The sequence below is a fragment of the Ursus arctos genome, unplaced genomic scaffold (assembly GCF_023065955.2).
Source record: "Ursus arctos isolate Adak ecotype North America unplaced genomic scaffold, UrsArc2.0 scaffold_36, whole genome shotgun sequence".
Taxonomy (NCBI): Eukaryota; Metazoa; Chordata; class Mammalia; order Carnivora; family Ursidae; genus Ursus; species Ursus arctos.
In genome coordinates this window covers 16,903,699-16,920,778 of record NW_026623050.1, presented here as the reverse complement: position 1 = coordinate 16,920,778, position 17,080 = coordinate 16,903,699, and the positions used below count along the sequence as shown (strand labels likewise).

At 34.2% G+C, this 17,080-nt stretch overlaps 1 protein-coding gene across 2 annotated transcripts in view; it reads left to right on the top strand.

Moving 5' to 3' along the window:
- DMXL2 (Dmx like 2) overlaps positions 1–17,080 on the top strand; it is a 141,460-nt gene that overhangs the window by 46,079 nt on the left and 78,301 nt on the right. For both annotated transcript variants that reach the window (XM_026518476.4, XM_026518475.4), the window contains exons 7-8: positions 12,859–13,037; positions 14,751–14,934. In XM_026518476.4, the coding sequence (XP_026374261.1) occupies positions 12,859–13,037; positions 14,751–14,934 (363 nt within the window). The remainder of the gene's footprint in view (positions 1–12,858; positions 13,038–14,750; positions 14,935–17,080) is intronic.

The window sequence follows — 17,080 nt, the reverse complement described above, 5'->3', positions numbered from 1 at the left end:
TAAATTAGAAGGAGAAAATTAAAGTAGGTTTTAAAAACAAACACTGAGAAACTTGATAAGCCAATTAAATCACCTACAAATAAAAAAACCCTAATATTTACTATTTCTAGGTAGAACGTAGAGATGCAAGTGGAATTTTCTGTAATGTCTGGAAAGCGTGGTTAAATAAAAGGAAAACTTACCAAATCACAGGCAAAATAATTGAAAAAATAATAGAATTCTTGCCTTTGATCTCGAAAACTAGGCAGTCACTTTTAAAAAGCTTTGATCTTTAAAAACTAGCATCCCACTACTCCTAAAACTTGACTATGAGAAAACCTGCCATACTCACAGATTTGTTCTTTTTGTTACTCCTGTTTCTCCCGGATGATTAGTAAGGTTAGTCATCCCTTTGAGTCAATGAATCTATCACAGGTGAGGCCGTGATGATTTAATATAGGACCAATTCGGTGTGATCAGAGAGCTACTCTAGTTCATACTGGAAGGCAGCTGTGTCATATTCCCAGTCAGTCGTTGCCCTGACATCAGCTTGGGCATTGTTGTGCATCCTATGCTGCATTCAAAGCATGTTTTCCTATTATCCTCTTTCAAAAAAAAAATTAATGGCACTATTGTATACAGTCAGGTCTTCCTTAAAACATGTATTTTGACATATATATTGTCTAATGTACCTTTTATCATAGAAAATTTATCAAAGAAAATGCACTTCAGAATTCCGGTAATTCATATTTGCAAAGCATACAAGAATCTTTTCATAGTTGTATTCACGTCATGATAGACTCTCTCATATTTATGTATATTTTATATATGCATATATATATATATATAAAATTTGTCTTTCTCCGTTTCATAGTGCAGTTTTGAAGAAAGGCTAATTTAAAATTTTATTTGAAATTAACGACCTTCACGTGTTTAGCATATATTTTTTTGAACCCCACACGCCCTGAGCTGTTCTACGTGTTGAGAGTCTCGTGATGAAGAGGATAGACAAGATTGCTGTGTGCATGCAACTTAACTTGTAGTGAGGAAAGACAAAGGAATCATGTATTCATAAATGCTATCCAGAAAATTAAGACAGGATGATGTAGTAGTGTGACTTGGTGTCTGTTAGAGTGGATAATCTTTAAAGAATGCTGTTCTGGGGAAGTAACTTTAAACTGAGAACTGAATAATTGGAAGGGGTCAACTGTATGAAGTTCCGAAGAAAGGGTATTTTTGGCCAATGGGACACCAAATATAAATGCTCTGGGATGGGAATTAGCAGGGCTTGTTAAAATACAGCAGATGCTGGAGTGTAGTGGCTCGATCAAAGTATGCATTTTGGTTAAGATATCACATAGAGTAAGGTAGGAGTTCCCTGGAGAGGTCAGAGTTAGGGATTCCAGGTTTGAATTCATTAGGCAAAAAAAAGATGGTGTTTAAGTTATGGGGCTGGGTGAAATTAACTAGGGAGAAAATGTATGCTGGAGAAGGGAATGAAGTTTAGGATGAAATCCCAGAATCCTCAAACATTAAGAAGTGGAGGAAAAAATGGGGAGAATCCACTGAGAAGGAGTGGCCAGTAAGATAGATGGAAAACAGGAGAATGTGACACTAGAGAAATCAGAAGGAAAAAAAAATTCAGGAAGGAGGCAACAGTTAATTATGTCAAATGACCTATAACATGGGGAAGACAGTTTAGATATGCATAGAAAGAATGGGCCTACCTGTATGTGCATATATCAACATATAAACTTATATACACTTTTAGCATCATAGGATTCTAGCCATCTTTGAGATCATAGAAAGAAGTTGAGGTCTTTAGGGGTGAAGTCCATTTTTCTGTTCCCCCACTGCCTCTAAGCCAAGTTAGCATTTTCTTGCCTCTGGAACCTTAGAGGCGTCTGAAACTGCCCTCTAATCCTGTGTTTTCCCAGTGGCCAGAGTCCCCCAAATGTATTACTTTCATAAAGTTTTCATGACTCCTGTTGCTCCTAGGATAAAGACCACAGTTCTTACCATGGCAAGGCTGTAGGGTATGGCATGGTGTACCCCCAGCTTGTTCCCACCTTAACACCTATCACACTGATGGCTTTTTAGAGCCTTGAATATCATGCCAGGCTCTTGACTGCTTTAAGCCTTTGTGTGCTCTCTAGGGAAGTATCTTTCTCTATTCTTTCAATGGCCATCTTCTATGTGTCTTTCAGGTCTCAGTTTAAATACCACTTTTTAAAGGAAACCTTCCAGGCAAGGTCAGACCTCCCAAGGAAATGCTCTGACAGCATGCTTTTTCATTTGTAGTGTTTATCATGATTGTATTAAAACAATAATTTGTATCTTTATTTGCTGTTGTCTTCTCTTCTAGCGTATAAGCTCTGTGCAACTAGGAAATATATTTTGTTGTCTCTGTCTCTTCCTTCCCTGGTCCCAACTATATCCCCTGCAGTTATACAGTGCATGCCTGCATTCACTAAGTGTTTATGTGAATGAATCATGTGACCGTTCTGTAGTATATAAGCAGTTAATAGCACCTCATAACCCATTCGTATGTTACAGACTAATTTTAAGTCTGAAACAGTTTGAAATCCATTGAATTTTCTCAGAGTAAAATTTAGCTGTTTAACAATCTGTATCTGGACATGATCAAATGAAATATAATTCTTATAAGATATATTTTAAAATGAATGTAATTTAATTGAATTAAGAATAGTACATTAATACAAATTTCAAGATGCCTACCCTTCTCTAAATGAGACAAATGAGCCGTTAAAATTATTTATAGAAAGGATTGTTTTGTAGCTTCTTCTCTTCTTGTAGTTGATTTCCTTCATCTGTTCTTTTACCAACAATTGCTATGTCTTGTGTTTTTGATTTTAGCCATTCTGACAGGTGTAAAGTGATATCTCTTTGTGGTTTTGATTTGCATTTCCTGATCATTAGTGATGAACATTTTTTCATGTGTCTATTGGCCATCTGTATGTCATCTTTGGAAAAATGCATCTGGCACGTCCTCTGCCTATTTTTTAGTTGGATTATTTGGGTTTTTTTGTGTGTTGAGTTGTATAAGTTCTTTATATGTTTTGGATATTAACCCCTTATCAGATCTGTCATTTGCATATATCATTCGGTAGGTTGCCTTTTTTGTTTGTTGATGGTTTCCTTCACTGTGCAAAAGCTTTTTATTTTGTTATAGTTCTAATAGTTTAATTTTTGCTTTTGTTTCCTTTGCCTCAGGATACATAGAAAGTGTTTCTATGGTGGATGTCAAAGAAATTGCTGCCTATGTTTTCTTTCAGGAGTTTTATGGTTTCAGGTCTCACATTTAGGTCTTTAATCCATTCTGAGTTTATTTTTGTGTATGGTGCAAGAAAGCGGTCTAGTTTTATTCTTTTGCATGTAGCTGTCCAGTTTTTCTAGCACTGTTTGTTGAAGAGATGGTTTTTATTCCATTGTATATTCTTTCCTCCTTTGCCATAGATTAATTGACCGTGTAAGCATGGGTTTATTTCTGGACTCTCCATTTTGTTCCATTGATCTATGTGTCTGTTTTTGTGCCAGTACCATACTGTTTTGATTACTACACCTTAATAGTTTGTCTTGAAATCTGGGATTGCAGTACCTCCAGCTTTCTTCTTCTCTTTCAAGATAGCTTTTTTTATTCAGGGTCCTTTTGTGGTTCCATGCAGGTGTTAGGATTATATGTTCTGGTTCTGTGAAAAATGTATTTTGATAGGGATTGCATTAAATCTGTTGATTGCTTTGAGTACTATCAACATTTTAACATTAATTCTTCTAATCCATGAGCATAAAATATCTTCCCATTTGTTTGTGTCACCTTCAGATTTTTTTTATCAGTGTTTTTTGTTCTTGTTTTTTTAAAGATTTTATTTATTTATTTGTCAGAGAGAGAGAACAAGCAGGGGGAGAAGCAGGCTCCCCACTGAGCAAGGAGCCCGATGCAGGATTCAATCCCAGGACCCTGGAATCACGACCTGAGCCGAAGGCAGACGCTAAACTGAGCCACCCAGGTGTCCCTATCAGTATTTTATAATTTTCAGGGTATAGGTACTTCACCTCCTTGGTTAAGTTTATTCATATGTATTTTATTCTTTTTGGTGCAATTGTAAATGGGGTTATTTTCTACTTTCTTTTTCTGCTACCTCATTATTAGTGTATGGGAATGCAACAGATTTCTGTATATTAATTTTATATACTGTGATTTTGCTGAATCCATTGATCAGTTCTAGTAGTTTTTTGGTAGATTCTTTAGGGTTTTCTGTAGATAGTCTCATGTCATCTGCAAATAGTGAGAATTTTACTTCTTTCTTACCAATTTGGATACCTTTTATTTGTTTTTCTTGTCTGATTGCTGTGGCTAGGACTTACAATATTATGTTGAATAAAAGTGAGTGGACATCCTTGTCTTATTCCCTGTCTTAGAGGAAGATCTCTCAGTTTTTCACCATTGAGTATGATGTTAGCTGTGGGTTTTTCATATACAGCCTTCATTTTGTTGAGGTGTGTTCCCTCCAGACCTACTTTGTTGAAGGTTTTTATTGTGAATGGATATTGTACTTTGTCAAGTGCTTTTTTGCATCTGTTGAGATTATCATACGGTTTTTATCCTTTCTCTTGTTAATGTGATGTATCACATTGATTGATTTGTGAATGTTGAACCACCTTTGCATCCCTGGGATAAATCCCACTTAATTGGGGTGAATGACTTTTAAGATGTATTCTTGGATTCAGTTTGCTAATATTTTTGTTGAGGATTTTTACATCTGTGTTCATCAGAGATATTGGCCTGTAGTTTTCTTCTTTTGTAGTGTCTTTATCTGGATTTGATGTCAGGGTAATGCTGGCTTCATAAGAATGAATTATCCTTCATCTTTTATTTTTTTGGAATAATCCCTCATATAATCTTAATGTGTCTGATTATCTCTCTTTGCTTACTCAATGTGTTATATTTGCCTCAGCTATGTGTCACAACTGGCTGAACTTTGAGACTGCTTTAGGATGTATGGTCTTTTGACAGGGTCATGTGGTACATTAAAAACTATTACGAACCCATGTAAAGTGATTAGTATTCATTGTTTGAACATCTACTGAATTTGAACTCTCGTCTCTGATGAATCCAAAAGATGTCTTTTTACTTCAAACACAACTGAGTAATAAGACTAAAAGCACATCTTCTTAAATGGGACATGTAGATTTTAAGCTCCTTGAAGGCGGTTCTATTTGCGTGTTCCATAATGCTCAATATCTTTTCTTTGAATTTTTATTACAGTAGCTCTAGCAATTGACTGTTATTTTTCCCCAAGTATTAGTCATGTTTTCCTTGCATTAAATTCTTCAATTCTTCTAAGAGCTAAGTGTTCTGTAATTCAGATGGAAAGATAAGAATGCCTTATTGGTAAGGATACTTTGGAGGTTAATAAAATGTGTCACGGGTTTAAAAAGCTTATTTCCTCACATTTTTGAGAAGATACTACATCTAATTAGGATCTTCTTGAAAAAAGAACAGAAAATAACTTTGTAATGTTGGCATTCCCTCCACCCCCCGCCACAGTCTGTTCTGTTTCTGTTAATAAAGCCAAGTCTGTCTGACTTGATGAAACAGATGGCAACTGTGTGATCTACCACTAGAAGGCATTTTCCACCGCCTCTGCTACAGATGACAGGACTTCAGTTCAGGTGTTGTGCGACTCAAATTCAGTTACCTTCAGGATTTTTAATATTTCAGTTCGTTGAGCACTTTTGCTGGTAAGCTCTACTTTTTATGAGTGTGGTAAATTAAAATTTCTTGGGCTTAGTATTTTAAGTTTTTTTAAAAAGTTAAAAAAGTTAAGTATTTTAACTTTTTATCTGAGCTTTAAAGTCTTACTTATTAAAGAGACTTTTCCCCCCACAAGGTATACCCTATTACATCTTCAACTCAAGAATTGTTTTCTTCAGTTTGTTTGCTGTATTTATTTGAATTGTTTATAAAGTTTATATCTGAACACTTTCTATAACAGTTGGTTATTTTGTAAAATTTGAAAATGATTTAAAATACTATTTTCTTGGGGTGTCTGGGTGGCTCAGTTGGTTAAGTGACTCTTGGTTTCAGCTCAGAGCATCTCACGGTTCTGAGATCAAGCCCTGCATCGGGCTCTGCACTCTGTGTGGAGTCTGCTTGAGATTCTTTGAGATTCTTTCCCCCTTCTTCTCCCTCCCCCTCTCCTCCTCTCCCTGTTTGCATTCTCTCTCTCTCTCTTTAAAATAAATAAAATCTTAAAAAAGTTAAAAAATAAAATACTATTTTCTTCAGAAACATTTTTTTTTAAATAGAGGCTTATGCTTTTGAGTAAAAAACTGTTTTTTTTTTAGGGCTCGGATAAGAATTTTTGAGGAAGGTGATTTTGGCAGGGAGGAAAGGAGAAGCCTACAGAATGTTTCCAGAAGCTTTCTTCCTCTTGAAAGCACTTCTCTGTTCCTAGATTCATTGTTTTAGTTATTTAAGGATTGGCTTCTTAACCTTTTTCGTTCTTTAAAATAGAAATATCTTTTCTTTTTAAGCATGATATGTATTTATTATAAAAAAACATGCAGAGAAAATGAAAATCCTCTGCCAAATAGTCTTACCTTCAATAAAAAAGGTCACTGTTTTCTGTTCAAAATATATTTTTCCACACTTTCTGATGTCTTTGTAAACCACACACATACGCACACATACTCAAATTAGGTCATATTCTTTAAATTTTTTTTTTCATTTAATCTAGATTGCTTTGTCAATACACATGTATATGTATTCTTTTTAAAGGTGACATAATTTTTCACTAAATGAATGTACTATATTTTAACTTAATCAGATAACTATTAATGAACATTAAGTGGTTCTTATTTTTCTATTGCTATTAAAAATGAACATCCTGGTACATATATCTTGTCCTGTTGCTTCCTTTTTACAATTAACTTTATCAAAATATAATTGAGATAAAATGTATATTTTAAGTGTATATCTTAATATACACCTAATATATTTTATATAAATATACTCAATATACTATATTAATATGCCATATTAACTATATTAAGTATATAACTATGTATATATTAGCTATATGTAATTAATATGTTAATTCTATATAGATAATTATATCTTCTATAATTATGTAAAATATATTAATATGTAATTAACTATATTAATATAGTATATTAACCATATTAATATATTTTATATTAATACACTATATTAATAAATATATTATTAATACACTTGATATACACTTTAATATATATTTTATTTAAATAAAATGTATATTTTAAGTTCAGCGAGCCTTGACAGATTTATAGACTTTCTCAAGATTGCTTTGGCTATTCAGAGTCTTTTGTGGTTCCATATAAATTTTAGGATTTTTTGTTCTAATTCAGTGAAAAACACCATTGGTATTTTGATAAGGATTGCATTGAATTTAGATTGGTTTGGGTAGTGGAGACATTTTAACAGTATTCTTCCAATCCATGAACATGGTGTATCTTTCCATTTGTTTGTACCTTCTTCGATTTCTTTCATCACAGTCTTATAGTTTTCAGTGTGCAGGTCTTTCACCTTTTTGGTTAATTTATTCCTAGGTATTTTATTCTTTTTGATGCAGTTGTAAATGGGATTATTTTCTCAGTTTCTCTTTCTGCTATTTTGTTATTAGTGTATAGAAATGCAACAGATTCCTGGATATTGGTTTTGTATTCTCCGGCTTTACTGAATTCATTTATTCTAATAGTTTTTTGGTAGAGTCTTTAGGGTTTTTTATATGTAATATATCATCTGCAAATAGTGACATTTACTTCAAAATGCCTTTTCTTGGGGCGCCTGGGTGGCACAGCGGTTAAGCGTCTGCCTTCGGCTCAGGGCGTGATCCCGTCATTACGGGATCGAGCCCCACATCAGGCTCCTCCGCTATGAGCCTGCTTCTTCCTCTCCCACTCCCCCTGCTTGTGTTCCCTCTCTCACTGGCTGTCTCTATAGATCTGTCAAATAAATAAATAAAATCTTAAAAAAAAATGGCTTTTCTTTCTTTTTGTAGTTAGGACTTCCAGTACTATGCTGACTAATAATAGTGAGAGTGGGCATTTTTGTTTTGTTTCTGATCTTAGGGGAAAGCTTTTAGCTTTTTACCATTGAGTATGATGTTAACTGTGGGTTTGTCATATATGGCTTTTATAATGTATGTTCCCTCTATACCACTTTGTTTAGAATTTTTATCAGGAATGGATATTTGTCAAATGCTTTCTCTGCATCTATTGAGATGATCTTAGGAATTTTATCCTTCATTTTGCTAATGTAATGTATCACGTTGATTAATTTGCATAAATTGAACCATCCTTGTATCCCTACAATAAATCCTACTTGATTATGGTGAATGATCCTTTTAATTTGTTTTTAAATTGGTTTGCTAAGATTTTGTTGAGGATTTTTCATCTATGTTCATCAGGGTTACTGCTCTGTAATTTTTTTCCCCAGAGTTGTATAACTTTATTTTATTTTTGTAATTTCCTTTGTGAGTGATTGAGTGTATGTGTGTCTTTGTCTGGTTTTGGTATCAGGGTAATACTGGCCTCATAGAATGATTTTGGAAGGATTTCTCCCTGTCCTATTTTTTGGAATACTTTGAGAAGTATTAAGTATTTGGTAGAATTCACCCACGAAGCCATCTGGCACTGGACTTTTGTTTATTGGGAGTTTTTTGATTACCAGTTCAACTTCATTACTGGTCATTGGTCTGTTCAGATTTTTCATTTCTTAATGATACAGTCTTAGAAGGTTGATGTTTCTAGGAATTTATCCATTTTTTTCTAGGTTGTATAATTTGTTGGCATTAATTTCTCTTTCATTTCTGATTTTATGTCCTTTGTCTTTTTTTCTTGATTAGCCTGGCTAACGGCTTAATAAGTTTATCTTTTCAAAGAACCAGCTCTTAGCCTCAATTGATGTTTTCCATTCTTTTTTAGTCTCTGTTTCATTTGTTTATGCTCTGATCTTTATTATTTCTTTTCTTCTACTCATTTTGGGCTTTGTTCTTTTTCTAGTTTCTTTAGTTGTAAGGTTAAGAGATTTTGATTGTTTCTTGAGGTACACTTGTATCTCTCAGACTTCCCTCTTAGAACTACTTTTGGGGCATCCAGCAGATTTTGGACCATTGTATTTCATTTTCATTTGTCTACATGTATTTTTTTTATTTCCTCTTTGATTTTTCATTGACCCATTGGTTGTTTAGTAGCCTGTTGTTTTGTCTTCATGTGTTCCCCCTCCCCCAGGTTTTTTTTGTTTTTTGGGGTTTTTTTTTGGTAATTGATTTCTAGTTCATACTGTTGTGGTCAGAAAAGATGCTTGATATGATTTCAGTCTTCTCAGATTTATTTAAAAACTTGTTTTGTGGCCTAACATGATCTATCCTAGAGAATGTTCCCTGTGTACTTGAAAAGAATGTGTATTTTGCTGTTTTTGGGTGGAATGTTCTGTATATATCTGTTAAGTCCATCTGGTCAATGTGTTGTTCAAAGCCACTGTTTCCTTATTGATTTTCTTTCTGGATGACCTATTCATTAATGCAAGTGGGGTATTTAAGTCCTCTACTGTCATTGTATTATTGTCGATTCCTCCATTTATGTCTGTTAATATTTGCCTTATATATTTAGTGCTCCTATATTGGGTGCATTGATATTTACAATTGTTATATCCTCTTGTTGGACTGAAACCTTTATTATTATATAATATTCTTTTTTGTCTTGTTATGGTTTTTAGTTTTAGTTTTAGTTTTTGTTTTTTCTTTGAGAGAGAGAGATCATGTGAAGGGGGTGCAGAGGGAGAGGGAGAGGGAGAGAGAGAATCCCAGGCAGGCTCCACGCCCAGCATGGAACCTGACATGGGGCTCAATCTCACGACCCTGAGATCATGACCTGAGCTGAAACCAGGAGTCAGATGCTTAATTGGCTGAGCCACCCAGGCACCACTATAATTTTCTGTCTTCTAATTATAGCCTTTTCTTTCCACTTGAAGTTTCCTCAGTATTGTGAGGCCAGTTTAGTGGTGATGAACTCTTTTTTAACTTTTGTTTGTCTGGGAAACTTTTTCTCTCTCCTTTAATTCTGAATAAACTTGCCTGATAGAGTATTCTTGGTCGTATCTGGGTCTTTCACCACTCTGAATATATCATGCCACTTCCTTCTGGCCTGCAAAGTTTATGCTAAATAAGCAGCTGATAACCTTATGGGGTTTCTCTTGTATGCAGCTGTTTTTCTTTGCTGCTTTTATGATTCTCTCTTTATCTTTAATTTTTCCATTTTAATTGTTATGTGTCTTGATGTGGACCTCCTTGGGTTCATCTTGTTTGGGACTTTCTTTGCTTCCTGGGTCTGGATATCTGTTTTCCTTCACCAGGTCAGGGAGGTTTTCAGTTATTATTTCTTCAAAGTCATTTCTTTCCAGTCAAGTCTCTGTCTTTCTTCACTTTTCATTGTGACCTGCTCTATGATTAGCTGCAGAAGTTCTCAAGTTGTTTTTAGAGTTGCTGTACATGTAGTTGTTGCTTTGGCATGTCTGTCAGAGGAGGTCCGCTCAGGACACCATCTTCCCTACTTTCCATAACTTTATAGTAAGTTTTGAAATTGGGTGGGGTAAGTCCTCTAACTTTGTTTTTTCTTTAAAAATATTTTTGGTGGGAGTGCCTAGGTGGCTCAGTCGGTTGAGTGTCCAAGTTGATTTTTGGTTCAGGTTATGTTCACAGAGTTGTGGGATTGAGCCCCACATTGGGCTCCCTGCCCAGCACGGAGTCTGCTTGTCCCTCTCCCTCTTTTCCTCCTCTCGCTCACTCATGCTCTCTCTCTCAAATAAATAAATAAATAAAATCTTTAAAATATTTTTTTTTGTGGTATTGTTTCTTTGATGTCATAAAAATTTTAGAATAAGGCAGTCAATTTCTACCAAAAAACTTGCTGTGATTTTGGCTGTTTTTACATTAAATCTCTATAGATCTGTTTGGGAAGAATTGGATCAGTAACATTTGTATTTCAGATCCCTGAAGGTGGTATGTTCTCTTTTTATTTAGCTTTTCTTTCTCTTAGCAGTGTTTTGTAGTTTTTAGTGTACATGTCTTATACCTAATTTGTTACCTTCCTAACGTAAAAGGTATTTAAGGAAATTACATTTCCAGTTATTGCTAACATGTAGAAAGAGAATTGCTGTTTGAGTTTTGATCTTTAGTCTTATGATCTTGTTATCAGGTGTAAGTCTTTTTTTTGTATAGATTCCTTAGGATTTTGTGAATAAAGACAATATTACTTCTTTTTTTCTAATTTGGAAATTTTCTAGCTATCTTACTGTTAACGATTTCTAATTCACTTTTGTGTGGTTTTAGTTTAGGCAGTAACAGATGAAAATGGGACTGCTCCAGTTGAGTGAGGGGCTACTGGTGGAATGGGAGAAAGGTGCTAGAATGCCACCTGTTCCATGGAGGCACTCTGCGTTTTCTTTATGAATGCTGAGGGGGCTCTGAGATGCCTCTATCGTTTTTATGGTATGTGGCCTGAAACCACTACTGTAGGTTGTGCACTAAATTTGGTTAGGTGAAAATGATGCTAAGTTGAAGAAGGTACTTGGAGGAAAGTAACTAGTACATTGTTAAGTGTTTGTCTCAGACTAAGCACTTAAAGAGACTTGCTGTATAATTCAAATATCCAAATAAATGAGACCTTAGTGGAAACATACATTATGCAGTATAAATTGAAAATAAGTACCAAGATGGTAAAAAACAGAAATGTTTATCTAGTCTACATGATAGTATTTGATCCTACATGCACTTTCCAGGAATATATAGTTCCGTTGTTTCATAGAGTGAGATTTTTGCATGAATGGTATCATTTTATTATTTCCCTCAAGACTCTCTTCACTTTTGAGGATAAAGCACTACAAAGTAGATGCTTTCTGTTAAATAAGATAAAATTATTTTGGCCTTTATTTTTTTTTTTTAAAGATTTTATTTATTTGTCAGAGAGAGAGGGAACATGAGCAGGGATAGGGGCAGAGGCAGAGGGAGAAGCAGGCTCCCTGCTGAGCAGGTAGCCCAATGCAGGGGACTTGATCCCAGGACCCTGGGATCATGACCTGAGCCAAAGGCAGATGCTTAACTGACTGAGCCACCCAGGTGCCCCTATTTTGGCCTTTAACAAAATTCTTAGAACTGAGTAAAATGATAAAGTCAGTGCCTATTGTTATACTTGTAAGTAACTTATTTAAGTGGACATAGAGGTGATTCCTGACTACTACCTAAGTGCCTTCACTTCATTTAGAGTGGGGATCAGAAAACAATGGTTTTTACGTTCTTAAAAGGTTGTAAGAAAAAAAAAAAACCAAGGAGAATCTGTGTCAGAGACTACTCGGTCCACAAAGCCTAATAACGTTCATACTGTCTGGCCTTTCACAGGGAAAGTTTGCCGATTCCTGACATAGAGTCTAAGAAGCAGTTCATATTTAAAAAGGATTGATTTCACCCTTACAGATATCTTCAAAAAAGGAGAGAATGTTAACAGTGACTAATAACATGGCATATTTCTTATTTTATCCAAAGGCATCTGGTTTCAGAGTCTTCTCTACAGTGACCCCTACATGTTTAAAGGAGGGAATTTGAAAACCACCATTATGCAGAGGAGATTGATAAGGAGAAAGCATTTCTTTTTCAAGAGTAGTATTCTTTAGTGTAATAAACATTTTACACTTGAGTTTGTGCTATATAAAGCCACGTGTTAGTTTTTCAGAGAGCTTGATTTTTGAAGGTTCTCTAAATCACATTTTGAATTGTGTATGTTCAGATTAATTTTATATTGACCTGTATATTTTTGCAGGATGATTGTCTTTTGAAAGTATGGTATCCCATGACTGGCTGGAAATCCTCAATTATACCTCAGGATCATCACGAAGTGAAAAGGAGACAGGCGTCCACCCAATTTTCCTTTGTTTATTTGGCACATCCCCGAGCTGTGGCAGGTTTCTCATGGCGTAAAACTAGCAAGTATATGCCCAGGTTAGACAAATGTGTCCTATAACGTTGGTTTGTTTACTTATATATTTGTAAAAATAATGAAAGCAAAAGTCTTTTTAGTGCGTTGACTTGGTGGAAGTGAAGAGCATAGGCGCTCTGGTTGTTAACTGCCTGAATTCAGATCCTGCTGTTGTTACTCACTTTGTGAGCTTTTGCCTAAATTTCTTAAGCTCTCTGTGCCTCAGTTTTCTTTTCTTAGGTAATAGTACCTACGTCCGAGAGCTGTAGTGAGACTTACTATGTATGCTACTGCATGTAAATATTTCCTGCAGGCCTTTGCACATAGTACGGGCTTAGGCTGTGTTAGCTGATATTGTTAGTAGTAGCAGCAGCAGTAAAAGATTCCAGGAAGGAAGTGTTTGCAAGTAACAGGAAAGCACACACTGAAGGAAAAGAAAACATAGTAATAAACTATCAATGATACACGTGGTGGGAAAGCCTATCATACACAGTGAATCAAGTCATCAGGTTTTTTTGAACTTAGGGCCATCAACAGAACCTTCTCAAAGAATTCATTGTTACAAGTTTTTCCTCATTGTCCAGCATCTCTTAAAAGTATTTAGAAGATTAAACAAACTACAGAACATCTCATACCAATGATTCCTATATCATATATATAGTTGTAAAAAAACTTGCTTAGAAATCTGTATTTATTTTTGAGAGGTTATTTCATGTGTGAACTGTTCACAACTGATAGGAAATACAGCACACGTTATAGAGGTGCTCAGTAAATGGGAAATTCATTCATTTTTAGAATCTGAATAAGAAGTTTATTCTGCTGAAATTATTTGCATCTATTGAAAACATTTGCAAAATACTTTGAGTCGGATTCCATGTAAGCGTTTTTTTTTTTTTTTTAAGGGAGAATGATTTTTTTCTTTTATAATGAGTGTTAAGTCATCAGCTGCTTGATGCTGTAACATTTTTCCTTATTTTAACTTAACGGAAATTGACTTATAGTTTGAGATTATATTCTCCTTGCAGTTTTATTTTGAAGATACTCATTTGTTTACCTGTTTATAATCTTTTAGATTATAAGAAGGAAGATACAGGATGACACAAGTACTGCCATAAGCCATGCAGTTTAATTGCATTTATGAATTTTTATTATGGTGATTTTGTAATTTGCAATGATTAGGTTTTTTTTTTTGCTCTTTAGTTTGTTTAGAAGATACTAATATTCCCACAGAGCCTAGTTTCCAAGCACCATGTGTGTAATCGGGCATAAATTTCTGTTCCCTTTGTCAAGACCGTTTCCTAGTTTTTATGGTGTTCACGTTCTTAGTGATACTGTGTATGATTTCAAGCTCTTTGATCGACCTCTTTCTCCATATACTGTAATTTCTAAGCATTGGAAGCATATACTGTCGTTTAACTGAGCTGTTCAAGGCATGATTTTTTAATGAATCAAAGTGTCAGGGACAGATAGGTTGTTCTATTTTATGGTAACTGATTGGGCCCTTTACTGAGCCTGCCCTTGCAAGTATGAACAGGTAGTAAATGGGGTTTGGGGAGAGTGTGAAACAGCTGGTATAAATCAAATCTCTTACTGTTACTGGAAAAATAAGTACTCTCGGTCATACTGTTAGTTGTGCACTGATGCTGTTTTTATATGTGAAGAACAAAATATTAATAGTCTTTAATCAGTGGCACTGACATTCATAGTAACTTTTGTTTATTTCTCTTTGTCATTAGAGGTTCTGTCTGTAATGTGTTATTAACTTCATGCCATGATGGCGTCTGCCGACTCTGGGCAGAAACCGTATTACCAGAAGATTGCCTTTTGGGGGAGCAGATCTGTGAGACGACCACTTCTAGTGTTGCCAGTCACCTTACTCAGGCTGGAAGACACAAAGACAGAATACAACATGCTCTTGAGGTACTATATTATTTAAAATGGTAATAAATTTTGAAGATATGTGAGTTTGGTGGGAATTTATAAGTTAAGATGCACATAGTGCACCTGGTACATGTAATGATGAAATTAGTAGCAAGTAATTCTCACTAATTTGTTTTATGCTTGTAAGACTACTCATTTTATGCCACTCAGAAGCCAAATACAATAGTAATGATCTCAGACATGTAGTCTAGGTAAGTAGTATAATTTTAATTTTTTCATTTTGCGTGTCAAATATGAAAATCTATAGGAATAAGCAGCTTTGATTAGTAAAACACATAAAGGACCCTGAAACTAGTTGTAATTAAAAATTATACTTGTGAGTTCTAATTAAAAATGACTATTTTGATTCTTAATTAAGAATAAAGATACTAAAATATTAGACACAAGTCAACTTTTATATAATTGCTTTATAATTTCCAAAGTTTAATATTTGGAAGGCGAACTAATTTTTCCAATTTTAAATGTAATATATATGAAATAAAAGTGCTTCCTATGAAATTAGATTGTTTATAATATAAACTGTTGTGTCCATTATGGGAATAAAATGAGATAAACACATTTTTGAAAATTACCAGAAATTTATTAAAGCAAACCTAGATTGCTAATTTTCTTCATTTTTCATGTGACTTCTTACTACACAAAGAATATGTGCTTTTTCTAAAATTAGATTAGAAAAAATATGGAATTTATAATCCAACTCTTCCAGTTATGTGTGTATGTGTATTTTTTCTTTTTTTTACAAGATTGAGATCATATTATGCAGTAATGTTTTGTAACTTGCTTTTTATACTTAATGTGTTATAAACATCTCTCTACATTACTAATTATGTTTTTACATCATACTTTTACATTAACATTTTATGGATGCATAGCCAGAATGTTTTGCTGTTTCAGCAAGCAGAATTATTTTCTGGGTTTGGTAGGCTGAAGATGTGCTCCTTAAAAGTTTTATATAAAGTAGGCTTCGTCTGATACTATCTGTGATTGGGCACTGTTTATACATTTTTCCCCCCCAAATTTAAAGTATAAATGAGATTAAAAGCAGAGGTCAGAACTGTTAAAGTTATAATTTGTTTTAATATTTGTTGAAATTTAGTGAGACAAAGTACTTAATTTTGTACATGTTTACAGTCATTTTTATATACTTATGTGACATTTTATCTTCAAATTACATATGAGCTTTTGGAGACAAAGTGCTTTGAGACATCTTTGTATCCTCAGTGGTACCTAATATATTGCTTTTCATGTATTAAATTGAATTACTAATTGTTACATAAGATAAAAAGCAAAAGTTATAAGTAAACATATAATCAGTGATTTGACAAATGTTTGCTACCTTTTAGTGATCTTATTAGTTAATAATGTTAAAATTGTTTTTAATAGAACAAGCCTAATTGTCTGATTTATAAACTGCCTTGCTTTTTAACATCCTATTGTCTGAAACTCCTAACTGTAAGGTCTATATAATTCTGTACATACTTATACATTTTGTTCCTAGGAGAAAACAATCAGCCAGTATTACACCAGCCTTGCCAAGATAATTTAAAATAATGATAAATGTCAAGATCGAACGAAAATAATTTTATAGGCATTGTGGTGCAGGAGGTCTTTAATATATCCATCTTAACCCTGTTATCAAAGAAATAAGCAACTCTGTAGCAGGGAGACCAGAGGTAGAGGACAAGCCATAGACCTGATACTGTTTTCCATATGAAAAGGAATAGAGGAACAAAGGAATAGAATGGGAAATTATTGTAAAGCATGGTATTGGGGGTGGGTTAAGTCACAAAATAAGGAAGTGCTGTGAGTTGGGGTTATGGTGTGGAGATCTTTTCTTTTTAAAGTAGTTCAGATCATTCGATATGCTAGTGGAGAATTTATATCCTATAGACATACGTCAATTTAAACAAAATAAGTCAGTACTTTCATGGCTCCTCTCACCTACATAGATTCCCCTTACTCTGTATTTTTGTACTCTGTTTTTCTTCTTTATAAATAAAGATCATATATTATTGAGCTGTAACTGTTTAGTTGTAAGTGAGAATTTTGGGGAGAAATACTCTTCTTCCTGGTAGGAAAATTCAGGAATTTTTTTTACTGTTATGGCTAGTAAATTTCATCTCAG